Source organism: Toxorhynchites rutilus, chromosome 1, assembly GCF_029784135.1.
Source record: "Toxorhynchites rutilus septentrionalis strain SRP chromosome 1, ASM2978413v1, whole genome shotgun sequence".
In the NCBI taxonomy this organism is placed as follows: Eukaryota; Metazoa; Arthropoda; class Insecta; order Diptera; family Culicidae; genus Toxorhynchites; species Toxorhynchites rutilus.
Genome location: NC_073744.1, coordinates 60,371,796 through 60,389,055, shown reverse-complemented (window position 1 = coordinate 60,389,055; position 17,260 = coordinate 60,371,796). Strand labels below are relative to the sequence as shown.

At 41.2% G+C, this 17,260-nt stretch overlaps 1 protein-coding gene across 2 annotated transcripts in view; it reads right to left on the bottom strand.

The window, feature by feature from the left end:
* Positions 1–5,775: 5,775 nt before the first annotated feature.
* LOC129767893 (calcium-activated chloride channel regulator 1-like) overlaps positions 5,776–17,260 on the bottom strand; it is a 156,633-nt gene continuing 145,148 nt past the window's right edge. Inside the window, exons 1-3 of one of the 2 annotated variants that reach the window (XM_055769161.1) lie at positions 12,691–12,835; positions 10,242–12,288; positions 5,776–8,215 (exon numbers count right to left, since the gene is read on the bottom strand). In XM_055769161.1, coding sequence (XP_055625136.1) covers positions 6,600–8,215; positions 10,242–12,285 — 3,660 coding nt within the window. In that variant the 5' untranslated portion in view covers positions 12,286–12,288; positions 12,691–12,835 and the 3' untranslated portion in view covers positions 5,776–6,599. Of the gene's footprint in view, positions 8,216–10,241; positions 12,289–12,690; positions 12,836–17,260 lie in introns of those variants that run through there. The other variant, XM_055769151.1, reaches the window with a different exon arrangement.

Genomic DNA, 17,260 nt, shown 5'->3' with positions numbered 1-17,260 from the left:
ACGGACCAGTAATGCGACATATTTAGTTGGACATTTTTGTAAACATAGAGTTCGGGGTCCAAATTATGACCCCACATTGAAGGTCGACACTGTACCACTGTCATCGCAAATGTTCAATTACAGGTTAAAATTACCTCCAATCCGATACTGAGTGGTGGTAATGCGACGTGCCATTGAATGTAATTTACTGTAAAATATGTTACAAGCTGGATGGGAAGAAATTTTCCAACTGTGAAAGCTGTGGCGAGTGGCAAATGCAATCGCTAAACAGCAAGGTTTAGCCGAACAAGATGGGGATATCGAGTGATAACAAAACAATAAACTCTTTAGATTGAAGATAATTTTGTGATCCTGAAAAGGACCCTTTTTAGCCTGCATGTGAATCCAACGAGCGAACAAATCGTAATGAATGTATTTTTTTGCCATCGCTCCCTTTTAACGCTCATTCGTTCGTCTCGTTGGACTCGCCCCTCTGGCTGAGTCTGCCGATTTGTCTCTATCCTGTGAGTGTGTACCGCTAGAGTATAAAACACTTGGACCCCAAAAAAATATCTTATTCTATTTCAAACCGTAAACCCGTGTGGTTGTACGGCATCGGCATCGTGGACGTAACAAAGGAGGACAAGTTAAGGGAAAGGCAAAGTCTCACTCGAACCGTGCAAGTCTCCAGTTCCCTGTTGGTCGCATTCACTGATTGCTCCGCAAGGGTAACTAGGCCGAACGGATTGGCGCCGGAGCACCAGTATACCTAACAGCGATTATAGAGTTTCGGCCGTCGGAGTGCTCGAGTTGGCTTGCAAAACTGCTCACGACAATCAGAAAACCCGCATCAATAACAGAGCAGCTTCGGTTCGGCGCTCATCAAGGCAACAATTAGTTTCAGTGAGTGGCAAAGTGTTTCTCCGGCACGTCGCATCAAATGTAATTTACTGAACAACATGTCACAAGCTGGATGGGAAGAAATATTCCAACTGTGAAAGCTGTGGCGAGTGGCAAACGCAATAGCTAAACAGGAAGGTTTAACCGAACAAGATGGGAATATCGAGTGATAAAAAAAAACACAACACCAAAGGTTCTTTTCAGAACCATCAACATATTCATGAAGAGTAAACAGTAAACTAATCCATTTTTAAGGTAGATAGGTAGGTATTCACGTAGGAGAAGAAAATAAAACAATATATTTAGAATATATATTTAACAAAAGCTGTCCCCTTTGTATAGTCCTACGTCACTCCGGTTATGTCCCCGACATTACCCACCCGTCTTTTTACGTACGGGCTTGAAGCAACTAAATATACACACACACTTATCTCTGTTTTGCGCTCTTCTCAACAGAAGCCCTTTCTGTAATTAATGCAAGTCTAGATTAGCTTAGCTGTCATCATTTGTGGAGAGAGTTTCCCTACCGTCATGCGAAAACAAATCACTGACAATTCCAGAACATTTATTTTCTTGGTGAGCTGACGATAGCCTAGCTTGATGATTCCCCACACAATTGTGTAGCTCAAAACATTAATCCAATGGCGTCAGTTTGATGCAATGATTTGGTCGGGTCCACAGCTCAGTCCGAAACGAAGACATGTGATAGCGCAAAACAAGGAAGAACAAGCGATGTTCATTGTTTCGTATCTAGAACGATACTGAAAATTTGCCTTGCCTTCCTTTCCTTGTTGAATTGAAGAGACTTTGAACTTCTTCAGTTCATTCGTTTTAGGTGTCCTCAGTAAGATCCACTGTTTATACTCTAGGTAAATATTCCCCCTCGTTATTCTTCTTTTCCTTCGTTCACGGATACTTTACATCTTACGTTTTCTCCTCCGTTGCTCGTCGATAAGTTGCTCGTTATTGACAACTCTGTTCGGGAAAGCACACAAATGGACAGAACAAATGTATTAGGAAATAGGAGCTTCCAATTTTCATCAATTTAAACCAAATACAGACTATGGGATTGTAATGTGTAGCATATCAAACAAATCTTAGGGAATTTCCGATTCGTTTGGTATGTAAATCGTCAGAATCCGTTTACAGCAAAAATAGTTGTTAACGTTAACTTTATTTTATACAAACTTGACCTGTTTTCCGATTTGTCACCCTTAATGAAATACGTACGAAACATCGTATGAAACATCATGTTTGCATGCCACTTGTATCAGATTTACATAGCTTAACCATTATATTAACGCATTTCAATGACCTCAATTCTGATCATGAGTTGTCCGATTCACTAATGTTGTTTTGTCCACATGATTTCTATGGCAACCGCTTGACGCGCTGCAGTTGGATTATTATGTCCTTCGCGCATAGCAGAAATAAAATTTCTCTGTGTTGAGTGTGTTGAGGGCAACACTTATAAATAGCCCAAGAAAAGGCAATATTTTGATGAAAGCCTATATTATGAATCGATCAATATGACGACAGTAAACTCGAACAATGAAGAATGCAACATCTACTTGAAAATTCGAATTTTTTCATTCAAAAATGGTGATTTCTAAAACCGGACAAACCATGATCATTTTTTGGGTAAACCATGATCAGAGGTGGTCAAACCAGGATCATAATTCCTATTTAAGGAAAATCGTTAGAAAACATAAAAATTTGAATAATTTCAACACCTTATGGTAGTATTAGCAACTAGAAACTTGGGGCTTTTCAACAAACCCAAACTCGTATCGATTATGTGTGATTTTCATGAAGAAAAATCGATTTGCATTTACTAGTTGCGTAAAACACCCTAAATCGGGTAAAGATCATTTACCCTACCTTTTTTGTTAAAATCAGAGGTGGCCAAGTATAGACATGGTGCGGGCCGCATTAAAATTTTCATTATAGCCGCGGGCCGCAATGATTTTTTTCTTGCTACTGTTCCTAATGAAATGTTAAATAAACGTATTCAACTGGCATTTTTTTTGACTCAATTTTTATTTCCTATTAGAAAGCATTCAGTTTTATGCCTGTAAAATTCATAATTCGAGAACAAAATGGTATAAAAATCCATAACATTTATTGGAGATATAAAAGTATCCAGAATTAAAATTTTTGGCAAAATTATTCGACCATCTCTTCTTCACGCAGAGTCGGAAACGGTAAGGCCAATCGTTAATCGATGCAGCTTCTCGATAGAATTCTTTGGCGATTGGTAATTCCAATGAGAACTGTGAATATTCCGATGGATTGGCAAATGGCCAATCATTTGCGGAGATGAAGTTCGGTATTTTTTGTTGCTAGTCTCGTTTTTTAACCGTTCGATAGCACATCGATGTACGCACCAATTAATTTATCCAATTCATTTCGACAGATGAACGTTTCCGAAGAGGATTGCGCTGAACGCGTTCACGAACAACATAGATAACATTGTGCAGCCTCGGATCTCAGACCTCGGACGTCCCTTTTTGGGCTTATTACCCAAATCAGCTGTTTCTTTGTACTGTTGGAGTGTACGGAACACGAATCGTTCATTGATATAAAACGATTTGAGCAGCTCGTAGATCTGTTTTGACGTTTTCCCGCACTTAAATAACGTGACAATTACCACACGCCTTTCGTACAGACCGAATTTTATTGTTTGCTAGGAAACCGAACAAGTACTGATAGGACCACGAAACTCAGTGAGTGTAAAGGGGAACATCGAATTACTAGACTGCAGTGTTACCATTTTTCTTCGCTCCAAATTCCTTTGCTGAGAGTATACTTGATAATGTGATTACGGTATCAAGATTAAATTGGACGTTCTTTCAATAATAAAAAAAATTCTACAACTATTTTTGTTCGTTTCAATATAGAAAATTAGGGGGTCTTCGTAGCCACTTGGTTACGCGTTCGCTTACCAAGCGATCGATCGTGAGTTCAAACTCAGGGCCCTCAATTGACCATCTTTGTGTTGTTATAGAATAACTACGTCCACGCAACCATCATCAGCGATGGATATCGATCCACGGTGGAACAAAGTTCGATTCATCCATACAACTGCTCTGCTCTGCAAGAAACATCGGGCTGATGTTCTATAAATAGCCCAACAATGATCAATATCAACTGTCTCCGCTGTCCGGTCTGCTGAACAATGGATGAACAGAAAGAATACCCTTACGCCTAAATGGCTACTACTGTGTAATTTACCATAATGTAATGGAACAGAAAACTTAACGCCTAAATGGCTACTACTAACTACTGTGTAATTTACAATTTATAGAAACATAAACATATGTACATGTACACGATTAAAACCCGGCTCTGTTACAGCTAAAATGCTAATGAGCCTAATAAATAAATAAATGAGATAAAAAATATATAGAAAATTCTTAAATACAAACATACTCCAACACCGTTCCGATTTCACTCGAACTACTTTTCTTGAGCCATTTTATCTAAATCAGCTTGAATGTGAGAGATAGTCACTAATAGTGACTGACTATCAGTGATTCTGTTCCTTGACTTTGATTTCACTTCTTTCATAACAGAAGCAATTGCTAACGAACAAATGTATGTTTTTATTAGTTCTGGAAATCGCGCTTCTGAAAAAATCAGTACATCATGGTTTTCAAATTAGTCTCGCAAGTCTAAATCACACTGAGTTCCATCTGCATGTTTTTTCAGCGGTATGTACATCATCGAAACTGAATGGGGTAGAAAAAATTGGAGAATTCTTTCATGTGCTTTGAAGTACCAAAATCGGCGAGAAAAAAACAGCATTAATCGACTGGAGTGTATCAACATTTTTCCTAGTTATTGTACAAATTCTCAATGTCAGAAAATGGGTAAAATGAAAATTTCCCATTTGTTGTTTGAACTTGAGTTTGTCGACTTTCAAACAAATCATTTTACCCCGTTTACCCCATACATACAAATCAAATGTTAAATTTCATGGTATGGGTACGTTCATAATTCTTCGGATCGTTTGACGTTTACTCGCAACCGAGTAACTAACAACATAAAAACCCGGTTGTACTGCCGTTACTTGCATGCATTTATGCGAGTGTGAACAGAACAGAACCAAAAATGTGAAAAAGTCCTTTGAGTACTAACAAGAACAATTGTCAGCATGGAAAAAAAACGGAAAAGAAAACTGAAAATGATCAGCTTGGATACACACGATTGACATGACTTACTCACAAAGTTATTTTTATTCAATTGTATGCAAGAATTTTCAGCTATATTCTTAATTTCGCTCATATAATTTTTTTTCGAATCAGGCTGCGGGCCGCTTGAACAAGACTGGAGAGCCGCAGGTTGGCCACCACTGGTCAAGATACTTGGTGTTTTTTACAAATATCATGCGTCAAAGTATGGCTAGAGAGTAGCTAACATTTCTGAGAACAATATTGAACGAAAAAATTAAATGCTTTAAAAATTGCAGTGCACTAAACCTCAAGTTCGTTTTACTCGAAATCATAAAAATGTCACATGGTCCGGTATGGCTTAACACCGACCACTTATCAAATAACGCTTCATCTCTTCGACTCCCGGTATTTCCGATGTAATTCGCCCGAACTGCCTTTCTTCATTTGTCACGTTTCTCGTCCATAATCTTAATTGGTGTATTAGAGTCATACATTGAAGACATATAGGAGTGAATAAATGTGGGTGGTGTTTTGATTGATTTAATTTATTTATTGATTTAAAATATATTTACAAAAAAATGAAACTTACTCTCTAATGAGATTTTTGTAGTTTTCGAAAAGATATGTGTCAAACTATGATGCTTCCTCCATTGGAGCACACATTCGATTGGTATGACCGAACAACCGAGGTTTTAAAAAAAAATCTAAATGAAATGGTCACTTCAGCCTTAAACTTATTGTTCTTTATTTTCGACACGTTACTGAAAAGTTACTTCTCATTCAAAGGGGAGCCTGATCAATTGACTCAACACGAATGTTTCTCAGACATTCCTACCGCTTTAAGCTCGAATCCATTGGTGGGATAAACGAAATCCCATAGTTGTCGCACTCTTAACGTTATAATAAATATGTAATGCCACATTTCGTATTAGTTTTAGGATAATTGATTGGTTTCTTCTCTTAGTCGTTTGTTGTGTCTCTTGGTTTATGCTAATGTCTATTAGTTTGTTTGCTTGCTATGAAACACCGTGCGTTCAGATGGTTTATAATACATACCCTTAAATGCTACTACTGACACTTGTCTTGGGTCTCCTTAGGACTAAAATATAAGTATATTTGTAAATGCCTTCGCTCGTATTTTATCATATCTCTCTCTCACTTATTATGCTATCTATCGAAGTTGGTTTATATAGTTCGATTGCCGAGCACTAAACTAAAACAACAAAATAAAACTCGACAAAATGCTGGCCGCCTCTTTGCTTAGGAAGTACTTTGAACTCAACGAAATCATCGTAAGGTCGTATCTAAATTTAAAACGTATCCAATTTGACTAGTTCGATTGAATGAAACGCAAACGATTTGAACTGAAATCCGATTCGGAACCGCACCGCGCCGCCGTGCGCCGATTCGACGCTAATGTATAATGTACACATTTGTCGGGCGCAGGATGCAAGGAAAAAAGTTTGGCGAAATTTAACTGTTAAAAAACCTAAACTCTTGGACAACAAAACATAAAGAATATATCACTTTTGCTCAAGCGGACGCTTAGACCATCGTAACGTTTCGCCGTTTTTTAGTGTCGGTTCCGGTTCCGATACCACCATTCTGTACGGCACTCCCGATTCCGCCGTTGACGGAATTGGCTGACCCGTGGTTGGATTGTCCGGCGGTGGTTTGATGGCCGTACACGTAGGATGTGTTGTTTCCGCTGTGGGTCGTCGTGTATATTGGTAGGGGAGGAACGGGCGGGGTACTCTCGGTGATATGGTTGTTATTCAGAAGCGACATCTGGTCATGCTGGGAGTGAGGCTGCGTTCCGTAGTACTGCTGTGGGACGTTGTTATCCACCAAGTCGTCCAATAGTGTAGCCTGATGGTGATGCGGATGGTGATGGTGCTGTTCGTGCTCTTGGAGCAATTGAGTGGCGGACCACGACTCGTAGGGGCTGAGAGTACGACCGCCCGGAACCATGGGATTGGGGTTGTAGGTTCTCGTGAGGGTAGTGTTGTTGGAAGTGGAGGATATGATGCTAACCGCGCAGTTGTTGTTATTCGTCGGAACTATGAAGGATTGAGAATCGATTATGTGTTGCTGCTGTTTAAGTTCCTCAATCAATTGTTGCTCCATTGGATGGGTCGGACCCATGGTGCTGTAACGTTTCTTCGATACCATCATGTCGTCATCGATGTTGTAGATGGTTGGTATACCAACGGTTTGGTGATCACCTAGGTTCATATCGTACGATACCGAGGAGGGAATTTGCTGTGGCGTTTGGCTGACATGATTCGGTGAGGACGAAGAGGATGTCGTTGAGTTGGACGACGGAGAGGACGCATTCCCGGTTGCAGTCACAATTACACTATGGCTCGAGGACAGCTTGTTGTCGCTCTTGAAAGACTTGATCGGTTTCTTCTGCTCGTCATCATGGCTGTCGTGACGTTTCTTTATTACGCAGAAGTAGCAGTATACCAGGATGAGCGCTAGCAACAGAATAATTCCAGCGATTATCGGTAGCAGCAGCTCCAGTCCAAGATCCATGGTTTTGGCGATTCTGGGTATGATATCCATCCCATCGTCCTGATGCTTATTGATGCCATCGTACGAGGACCATATTGAGTCGTAACTTTCCGTCCCACTGCTGCTCGACGGAGGATACAACGTGGTCGGTTTCGGTTTCGGAACAAACACACGAACGTAGTTGGAAATTGGTCCCGGTTCGGCGTCTTTGGTTAGCTTCGAGTAGGGTCTGACAGCGAAGTATAGAATTTGCCCGATTAGGTGCGGTTCACGCGTGATGTTCATCGTAAAGGTACTTCCGTCGCCAATGGCGTATGTCAGCGGGTTGTCGTGATGCCAAAGTACCGCGGCCGTGTCAAAATTATCCACAATGTCCTTAATTGTGGTAGCGTACTTCACCTCGTACCGTGCGACAGTTTTTCCTCCCATATCGGGCGATGTCCAGCTCAGACGCACCTTCATACCTTCGACGTCTGCGCTGAGATCGCTGATGCGTCCAACCAGGCGACGATTTCCATCGTTCAGCTGTTCCTGCGTCACAAAAACCGTCATTGGCTGTAGAGTTCGTTGGAAGGGAGTAAGCGGCTGTTTCAGTGGGATGGGAATAGAGCTTCCGCAGCATCGGGCAGGTTGAGATTTGCTCACTGAAATTAAAGAGATAAAAACACAAGCGTTATTTCGATTTGTTTGTTTTTGTTTGCATTTTTACAACACGTTGTTAAGCCTCGATGAAAACCAAATATGACTCAAACTGACCATCCCTGATTATAACAATTATTCTGTCCAGTACCCAAACTCACAAACAAAATTAGGCAGATAAATTATGAATACAGCACAGATGAGTTAATTCGGGTCTATCACTAGAACGACCGAGAGCATCCAGAGTCATACGTGTGTGAAAGCCGAATTTCGTAAAATATATAATTTTCAAGTTTGAGAGCGTAGTTTCTTCTTCTTCTTAAATGGCACTAATGTTCCTAGAGGAACTTCGCCGTCTCAACGTAGTATTACTTGTGTCATTTTTACTAGTAGACGAATTGCATGCCAACTCGTCTTAGGAGTTGACAGCACCATCCCAGATAGTAGTGAAACGTTGTAGGTGTAAAGAAATGGGTCATTTAAGCAACTTTGCATACTTGAAATATTTGAAAAAGAATTAGACTACTTTTTGGAAAGACAATTTTTTTTCCTTAATTTTTTACAAAAAATTATAATTTTAAAACTATGATACCTACAAAATTCTTGTCAATGAATGAAATGTAGGAAATTGTTTAAACTTTCACAAAAAAATACCAAAAATTCTCTTGGAAAAAAATTTCGCTGACAAAAAAGTTATTTTAAAAATTAAAATTCATTTTTCGCAAAAACGTATTTTTTTAAATTCCAAAAAATATATATATAAATAGCCCTTACAATTTTCAACAAGTCGTCCATACATCGGAAGATGGGCACTTTTACAGGGAAAAAGTTTTTCGAACAACTTTTTCATGTTTTCTTTGAAAAAAATACAACTAACTCTAACTTCCATTGTTCAGCAGACCGGACAGCGGAGACAGTTGATATTGATCATTGTTGGGTTATTTATAGAACAGCAGCCCGATGTTTTTTGCAGAGCAGAGCAGTTGTATGGATGAATCGATCTTATTTCGACCGTGGATCGATCTCCATCGCTGATGATGATTACGTGGACGTAGTTATTCTATAATAACACAAAGATGGTCAATTGAGGGCCCTGAGTTTGAACTCACAATCGATCACTTAGTAAGCGAACGCGTAACCAAGTGGCTACGAAGACCCCCTTTCACCAGCGTTTACATATGCCTGAATTTATTCTATTTATTCTGGCTGCCATACAAATGAAACACAAATTTCTGAATTATTCGAGATTTAATCAATCAAACGAAACCAAATTTGGCATGTGGAGGTTTTAGGATGCAATAAATGTTTCTATGGTGGTTAGACACTCCTCCCGCTCTCTAAGGGTGGGCTGTCATACAAATGAAACACAAGTTTCTGCATAACTCGAAAATTAATGAAGCAAATGGAGCCAAATTTGGCATGTGAAGTTTTTACGGGCACGGGTAACGGGTAACGGAGAAACATGTTATTTGCAAGTGGTTGAAAAATCTTGAACGAGAATTGTGTCTGAAAATAATCTGATATTATAATGATCAGTTTTGTTAGAATTACTAAAAATTTTGTAGTAAAAGGTAAATTCAACGGGGTCGATTAGAAGATCAATCAATGAACAGTTCTGCGATTGGACCCATTAACTTGTTCATAATAAGAAAACGTGAATGTTTGAAGGTGTTGATAACAAAAAAACAAATTTTGGGCGGGACGAAGTTTGCCGGGTCAGCTAGTATCATATATATACTCACCCGTTTACATCTATTTTCTGATGAATAAATCCATCTATAGCTATAGATCTCCCTAATGTAAACCCGCCATTAGATTCGGACCTATCAATAGAATGACAGAAACCATCCAGAGGAATACGTGTGTGAAAGTCGAATTTCGTCAAATATATAATTTTTTAACTTGAAAGCGTATTTTTGGAATTCCCAAGAAAGAGACCCTATCGTTGGGACAGTGACAAATCTCGATACTCGATTTAGCCTTGAACCTCTGAAAGCGAACATTATTTGAGCAAAGAAACAAATGACTCACCTCCATAGGTTGCACTCTCCGACAGGGAATATGCCGTATTGCCGTTATCGCTCACGGTCACCTCGAACTGGTACGCACCGGCGCCACCAAACTCCTCGGCATTGAAATATCTCGAATAAACACCATCCCCTTTGGTGATGTCCGGATCACCAGCACCCGTATCCAGTAGCTTGAGTTTCTCGTGGCACTCGTTGGCCATACCGCTACCCGCCAGGCAAACCTTGTCCGGTCGGGTCACCATAACCTCCACCAGAGCTGACTGAACGGGCAAGTCACCCTTCCTAACCTCGGCATAGATGATCGGAGGTCCACCGGCTTTGCTCTGGTGAATCCAGGAGCGCGCCTGCACGACCGGAGCGTACTTCGATCGGGGCGTGGCGATCACCTGCACATAGTGCGGCTGAGGATTCCCGTTGAAGCGATCGATAGTGTAGGTCCAAGTGCCGGTTTCGTTGAGTACAGCGGAAATCATCAGCTGTTTGACCACCGAACGGGCATCGCTTCGCGACGTGTAAACATTTCCGCTGGGGCTGGTAAGTTTCAGGTTCGTAATCAGTGGGTTTTCGGAATTGTGAATGTACACGAAGAAGTACGCCGGCGGTCCCATGAATGAGTCGAGCATGAAACTGCCGGTAACTGTGCGGCTCGTTCGCTTGGAGATCTGGTTCGAGTCGTCAATCACATCGACCAGCTCTTTGCGGTAGATTTCGACCGGAAGATCGTTGGTGCTACCCTCGTAGTACAGCTTACCGATGTTGAACAGGACGTTCGTCAGCTCGAAGTACGTGGTGAGGTAGGTTTTCTCTCCGTTGTATTTACACTCGAAAACCGAGAAAGCCGAGCCACCGGTTCCGTGCGCAAGGGCATCCAACGGCTGCCGACGGATCACATTCGGATAGTTGATGGTGGTGATCCGTATTTTGGACGCCCGAGCCGCATTTGTGAGGGATTTGTGGTCGATGGAGTAGTCCATTCCGGGGGCGACAACCAGAATGACCGAATTAGCCGGACCATTGAGTCGGCTGCGTTCATTGAGCATACTGATGGCGTCCGATATGGCACAGGTTAAACAAGCGGGCTGCCGGGAATCGCTCGGTGAGTACGGGATGAACGACGCCACAAGGTCTTTGTTTTCCTGAACGTGGAGAGGTGATATTTGGAGCATCTTTTCGGTGGCCGTGTCGTTGGCGAGTACCATGCCGACCTCAGTGTTGCCCGGCAGATCGTAGACGACCCATTTTCGGATGGCACTGCGCAGGAAACTCCAGCTCTCGCGGAGCTGCATGTCGAGCGTTTCGTCGATGATGATCACGTAGCGGGTAGATTTACGGGTTTTATAGCTGAATTTTGGGGCGGTGTTGACGATCACAGTCGGATTTACCGTGATTGGATTTTCGCTTGCAAAATCCGGATGTTTGAGGATCACATCCAGGGTGCTGCGCCGGTCGCACATCTGGTTGTGCTTGGAAGGCGCGTACCGATTGTGGGTTCCTTCGTCGCAGAACATGGCCACGCTTGGAGCCTCCGCTGCGAACATGATGCTAGTGCGGGCGTTTCTATCCAAGATGTCGCTAATGTTGTACGGCAGTGGGGCCGATGTTGGGCTGCCGCATAGACCCTGATCGTTGACGGGCGCATCCGAACAGCCAGTCAGCTTTACCTCGTGCTCGTCATTGATGTAGCACCGGGGGTAAACCGGATCCTTGTCGTAGCCGATTTCGTCGAACACTCCGTACCTATATTTGGCCCACTCGCGGACTAACTCTCGTCCGATGGTGTCGCGCCCGAGCACCTCGGTGTCGATGTATATCTGATCACCGGGCTCCCCGCAGCCAGCAAACTGTTCGGTCCAGATGAGAGCCTCCGTCTTGGTGGTGTGCGACCGAATTGTCACATCCGACCGCTCTCCGCTGGCTGACGTTCGGGTTTGGTTGTACGGTATGCAGGAGTTTGGCCATCGCGCCGGGAGAATCACGGAAATTTCGCTGAAGTACACCCGACCATCCAGGGCGGAGAACAGGTACTGCGAGGCAGTCGTCAGCATAATCTGGAAGATGGGAAGTTGAGAGAAAAAAGGGAGATAATTAGTTGAAAGTCATTTCTAAATTTTCTCATAGTTTCAAGAGCTGCGCCGTTCCAACATGATCATTAGAGCGGGCGGACGGCCAGAAAAAAACATCCAAAACAAAGTGTGGGAAAATATTGAATGCAAAATGATTAATTGAACACGCAAGTCAGGCTCGCGCTAATGCCGGAGGGCGTTTAGTCGGCGAAATAACAATTAAAAAATCATCTCGAAGATGTTCACCATTATGAACGATTTATACTCTGTGAAAGATGCAGCGAGTTAGTTAACTGTGAGAAAATTACGTAACGATCAATATATTTTTGCCATGGGCCGTTTATGAAGATTTTGATGGGGCGGCGGCTGATGTTTTGTTTTGGTTACCTTTGCGGGATTCGTTCAATAGTTGTGGGGCAGCAATAAAAGTGAGAAAAATCCATTTAGGCCACTAATTTGAGTGGTCTTGGCGCCCAGCTACGGCAGTTGAGGCCAAATTCGGTTGTAAAATCTGCTAACGATCATTTTGTTGACGGAGAGCAATCGAGTGAGATGAGTAAATGACGCTGTGGCCGCGATCGGGCAGCGGTTGCAACATTCACGCGTAAAGGTCGAAGAAAAACTGGTTTGGTGCAAGATGCGCGCGATTCCTTGCGCTAAAGGCCCCGTCGTTTTTTTTTGTTAATGGTGCGCGGAGTGAGTGTATTATTTTGTTTGATTAACGTAAGCGTGGCGAGAGCAGGTGCGTGGCGCGCATTTCGCCAGTATTGGGTCCGTTAATAGTGGGTCCTGATTTAGGTGAATCTTGCTGGGGCCTACTTTCTTCCGGCGAACGGTATAATTTTGGCGCAGCTGAAACTGTTGGAATCGTTTAGGGGAAGCGAATCGACGCCCGGTGCGCTGTATGGATGGTTATTTTGAATTGCCAGAATCGAGAGATGGGTAAAGCATCTGTACGTATCGACTTTGTAATTGCGCATCTGGTGATGATATTATATTTATGATATGAAGAATGTATCACCAACTGTTCCGTTGGATTTGGACATCGAAGATCCAGATGGAGTCGAATCCTTGGCGTCGGTCACTGGACGTGAAGAAATTATGGAACCAATGGAGATTGAGCGGCTTTTGGTTAATTAGGGTGCAAACAAGAATGCATACCAGATTAGCTGCTTTCATTGTTTACACCTGATCATGGTAGAAGTTGATTATGCAACCACGCAAACGTCGGCGTCTGAATGTGTTTAGTCAGAAATGCACATTGAAAGCAGTAATTTCGGTGATGACTTTGTGTGAATGACTTTGTTTTATATTTATTCATGTAAGCATGTACGTTTTTGCACTTCTTACACGTTGGACAATCGTTTCCTGACAACAGAGATGTTTGGAAATATAGGGAAAAGTGGAAACAACAAACATCATACTTTCCTGTTTAGTGGTTTGGAGCACGTACAGGGTAAACAAAAACAAAGTGTTGAAACTTATTTCTCGATGCAATTAGATGAAAAAGTGGACAACTTTTGCTTCATTATAGAATCATTGTGATTTTTTGGTACTTTGGGGATTTCCTTCTAGTAAATCTTCCGGATTACATATTCTCAACCGCAAAGATTTCTCGGGAAAAATAAACCAAGGCTCTACCGTTGACCTAGTTATCATTTATACATAAAGATACATAAAATTCAGCTTAACTCAGCTCAAGACAAATAAGATTCCCGCATACCTTGCCATATACACGGCCCAGACCGAGATAGATATTGTTCTCGTTCATGCACTCCTTTTTTTTATAATCAGGTACAATATTATCACGTATTTGCTGAACAACTGCCGAAGCATCATTAGCCATGTAGATAGCGTGGTCGTGTAAAACAGCTTTGCATTCGAGTTGGCCTTGGTTCGATCCCCATTGACGTCGCATGGACTTTTTTTTTGGCACAATCCCAAATGAAATGAGGAAAGAAAACAGAAAGAGATGTCTGCTCGCATACATACAAACCATTTTTAAGCTTTGAAAATAGCTCATTATTCGCGCATTTGACTCTCTAGCACACGGAATGGCATCATTTCTGCCAAAGATGAAATGTTTTCTGCCAACGCTAGTTTGGGTGTAGCGACCGGACGACGGCAAGGCTTTCGAAATTACTTTTCTCAAAGTCGAGTGTTTAGTTTAGTTCTCCAGGTTGGTCATCATCACCATCATTCAAGGCGTCTGGCTCCAGCTATCGGACAGCAGTCTTTTTCAATGTTGATGTCAAACATACAGTGATTTTGCTCGATTCTAGAGAAGACTGAAAGGTAGATATCGCACAGTATAGTGCATTTTTGTTCGGTGGAGCACCACGTCGATTTGCATACCGTTTGGTGAAGAGTGCCTCTGTATTTTTGCATCATATTATATTTGCTTCTGTACTGGAGTGTAAGTTTAAAATTTTTGAAACGAGAGCGTTACGTTTGGGGGTGCCCAATTTCGATCGTTAATACCTCTTTGTCAGTTGGACAAAGTAGTATGTCAATCACTTCATTCGAAAGATAAATGGTGTATGAGTAATTCTGGTTACTTATTGACTTGTTTCAACAGCTCAAAATTGCTTCGAAAGCAAATTTTTGAAATCACAAAAATCTATAAATATTAAAGTACCTGCTTGAAAGTTCATTTCAGTCAAGATTTGTCGATGCATGTCGTTGGCTGTCAGTGAAAGTTCTCTAAATGTTATGCTCGCCCTGGCCAACCTCAGATTACAATATTTTTCGCCACAGTATGCAGAACATGCAAAAAGGAAGCATAGGGTAGAGCAGAATCAATTTCTCATATCGTGGGGATTGTACGAATTGTGGATTTCATGCGTTTTCAAACAGATAACGGTAGTGGGGGAACACATATAATATCGCCTGGAGCCGCACTGTCTGTAGCACGAGAAGAATGTCGCGATGCATACTGAGTGCGTTACGTGTATTGTTCTGAGCGCGTGCATTCATTTTTCGTGATATCAATTATTGTTTCCGGGTTAAAAACGACGTAAGGTATTTTTCAGCTCTGAGAGTTGTGTTCTTCGGTGGTAAACTGAAGATGAAAATTTGTTTCGATGCTATTGCTCTTGCCTCTGCCGCCACCACACAACAGATTCGGTTATGATTTTCTGCGCCTTCTTATATAATATATATTCAAAAAAAGTGCTCAAGACAGCAAGCAATCAACCATACATATTAATCCTTATTTTGGCAACCTACTTAATTGCTTCGCGAATCGTTCGCGCTAATCACTCAGTGAAAGAATTCATTTATCGACCCTTGTCATTGCTATCAAATATTTGTATCAAAGGGTTTAATTATTATCAAATTTCTTTAATGTTTATTCTCGCCGGCAATAATGTCGTAGTTCTATGTTAATTCTTCTTCATTTTGACACCATGGACAAACCTTGTTTGTGACCCATTTGGAAAAAAGGGACCGCTGTTCTAGACACGCACTGCCGCCACATGCGATTCTGGACAGGGTCTTTCAGATTAAACGAATAGTCTGGCTAGGTCTCCGCGGATCACGAAAATCGCGGATAACGCAATAAATTACTAAAAAAGAGATGCAAACACGAAAAAAATATATATATTTCAGCGTGATAACTATGTTTTATCAATACAGAAATTATTAAACTATCCATCTATAAGCTCGTGTACACCAGAAGTCAAATAATGTGAAGGCCATGACCAGGCCATGCGAGTCGATTCAACACGGCAGCAAAATTGAAATGGGGTGGTTGAACAAGTTAGCGCAATGTTTATAGTACTTTTGCTCCCATCAAATGTTCAAAGTCGTATCAATACAACAAAGTAAATCATTAAAAGGTTTTCTTATAATCCTCTGAATTGTATGATGTTTATACAGGGAAACTTCGATATAACGTACCCTCGTTATAACGTACCCTCGATATAATGTACATTTTACCTCGATATAACGTACACATTTCCAATGTGTAAAGGAAAATTTTTTCGAATATTTTTTTTCTGAAAGAATAATGAATTATTTGTATTGTGATGCTGAAACATGTTTTGTAGCTTTCATCAATCCCGAAATACAGCTGGTTTTGTAATTCCAGATTTTAAATGAATCAAGTTTTAGTCAACAGTACGAAGGGAAACATCTCATGATGGCTTCGTCTTTTAATTGAATTTATTCATCAACTTTACTGAAACAGCAACGCAATAATGTATTATAGGCTACGTTTGTGAGTTCTTTATTATGCTTCGATATAACGTATAATTCAATACAACGTACAATTTTGAAAGTAAAATGTACGTTATATCGAAGTTACCCTGTACATGGTTTTGTTGAACTTTGCCTTTATGTTCTACCTTCTCATTATAACAAATGAAAAAATTGCATATAGTTCAACATTTTTATAAATAAAGATATATTCATGACTCAACGAAAAAAAAAGAAAAAGTTTATTAGTGAGAAGTGATTGGAGGCGATCTGGCGTAGTGGTAACATCCATACCTCTCACGCAGAGATCACGAGTTCAATTCTCACCCCCGACATTCTTCCAAAAATGGAAGTAAAAGTGACGAACCAGCCGAAATGCGTTGAAAGTCACTATAATAGAGTAAGAAATGATTCTTATACCACTTCGTTTAACCGGCGAAGAGGTATTTACGCTCAAACCCTTGCATCTTAAACGTAAATCTTTCGTTTCTGAGATGCTAAACCACAACCCAGTACAAAAATGAAAGGCGTAGTCCTAGTTTAAAATGTAAGTACAGTAGAACCCCGATTATCAGCTAAAACGAGTTCTATAGTAATTCTATAAAACTTTCCGAAATTTGTCACTGACTGACAACGGGAACGATTAGTTGTGTTAATTCACTAGGTTTCAGGATGTAACTTAAATAGACTTCTTTTAGTAAGAATACCATGGAACAACTTCAGCTCAAAATCCAGAAGCGCTTATACCTAGGGGCACGGT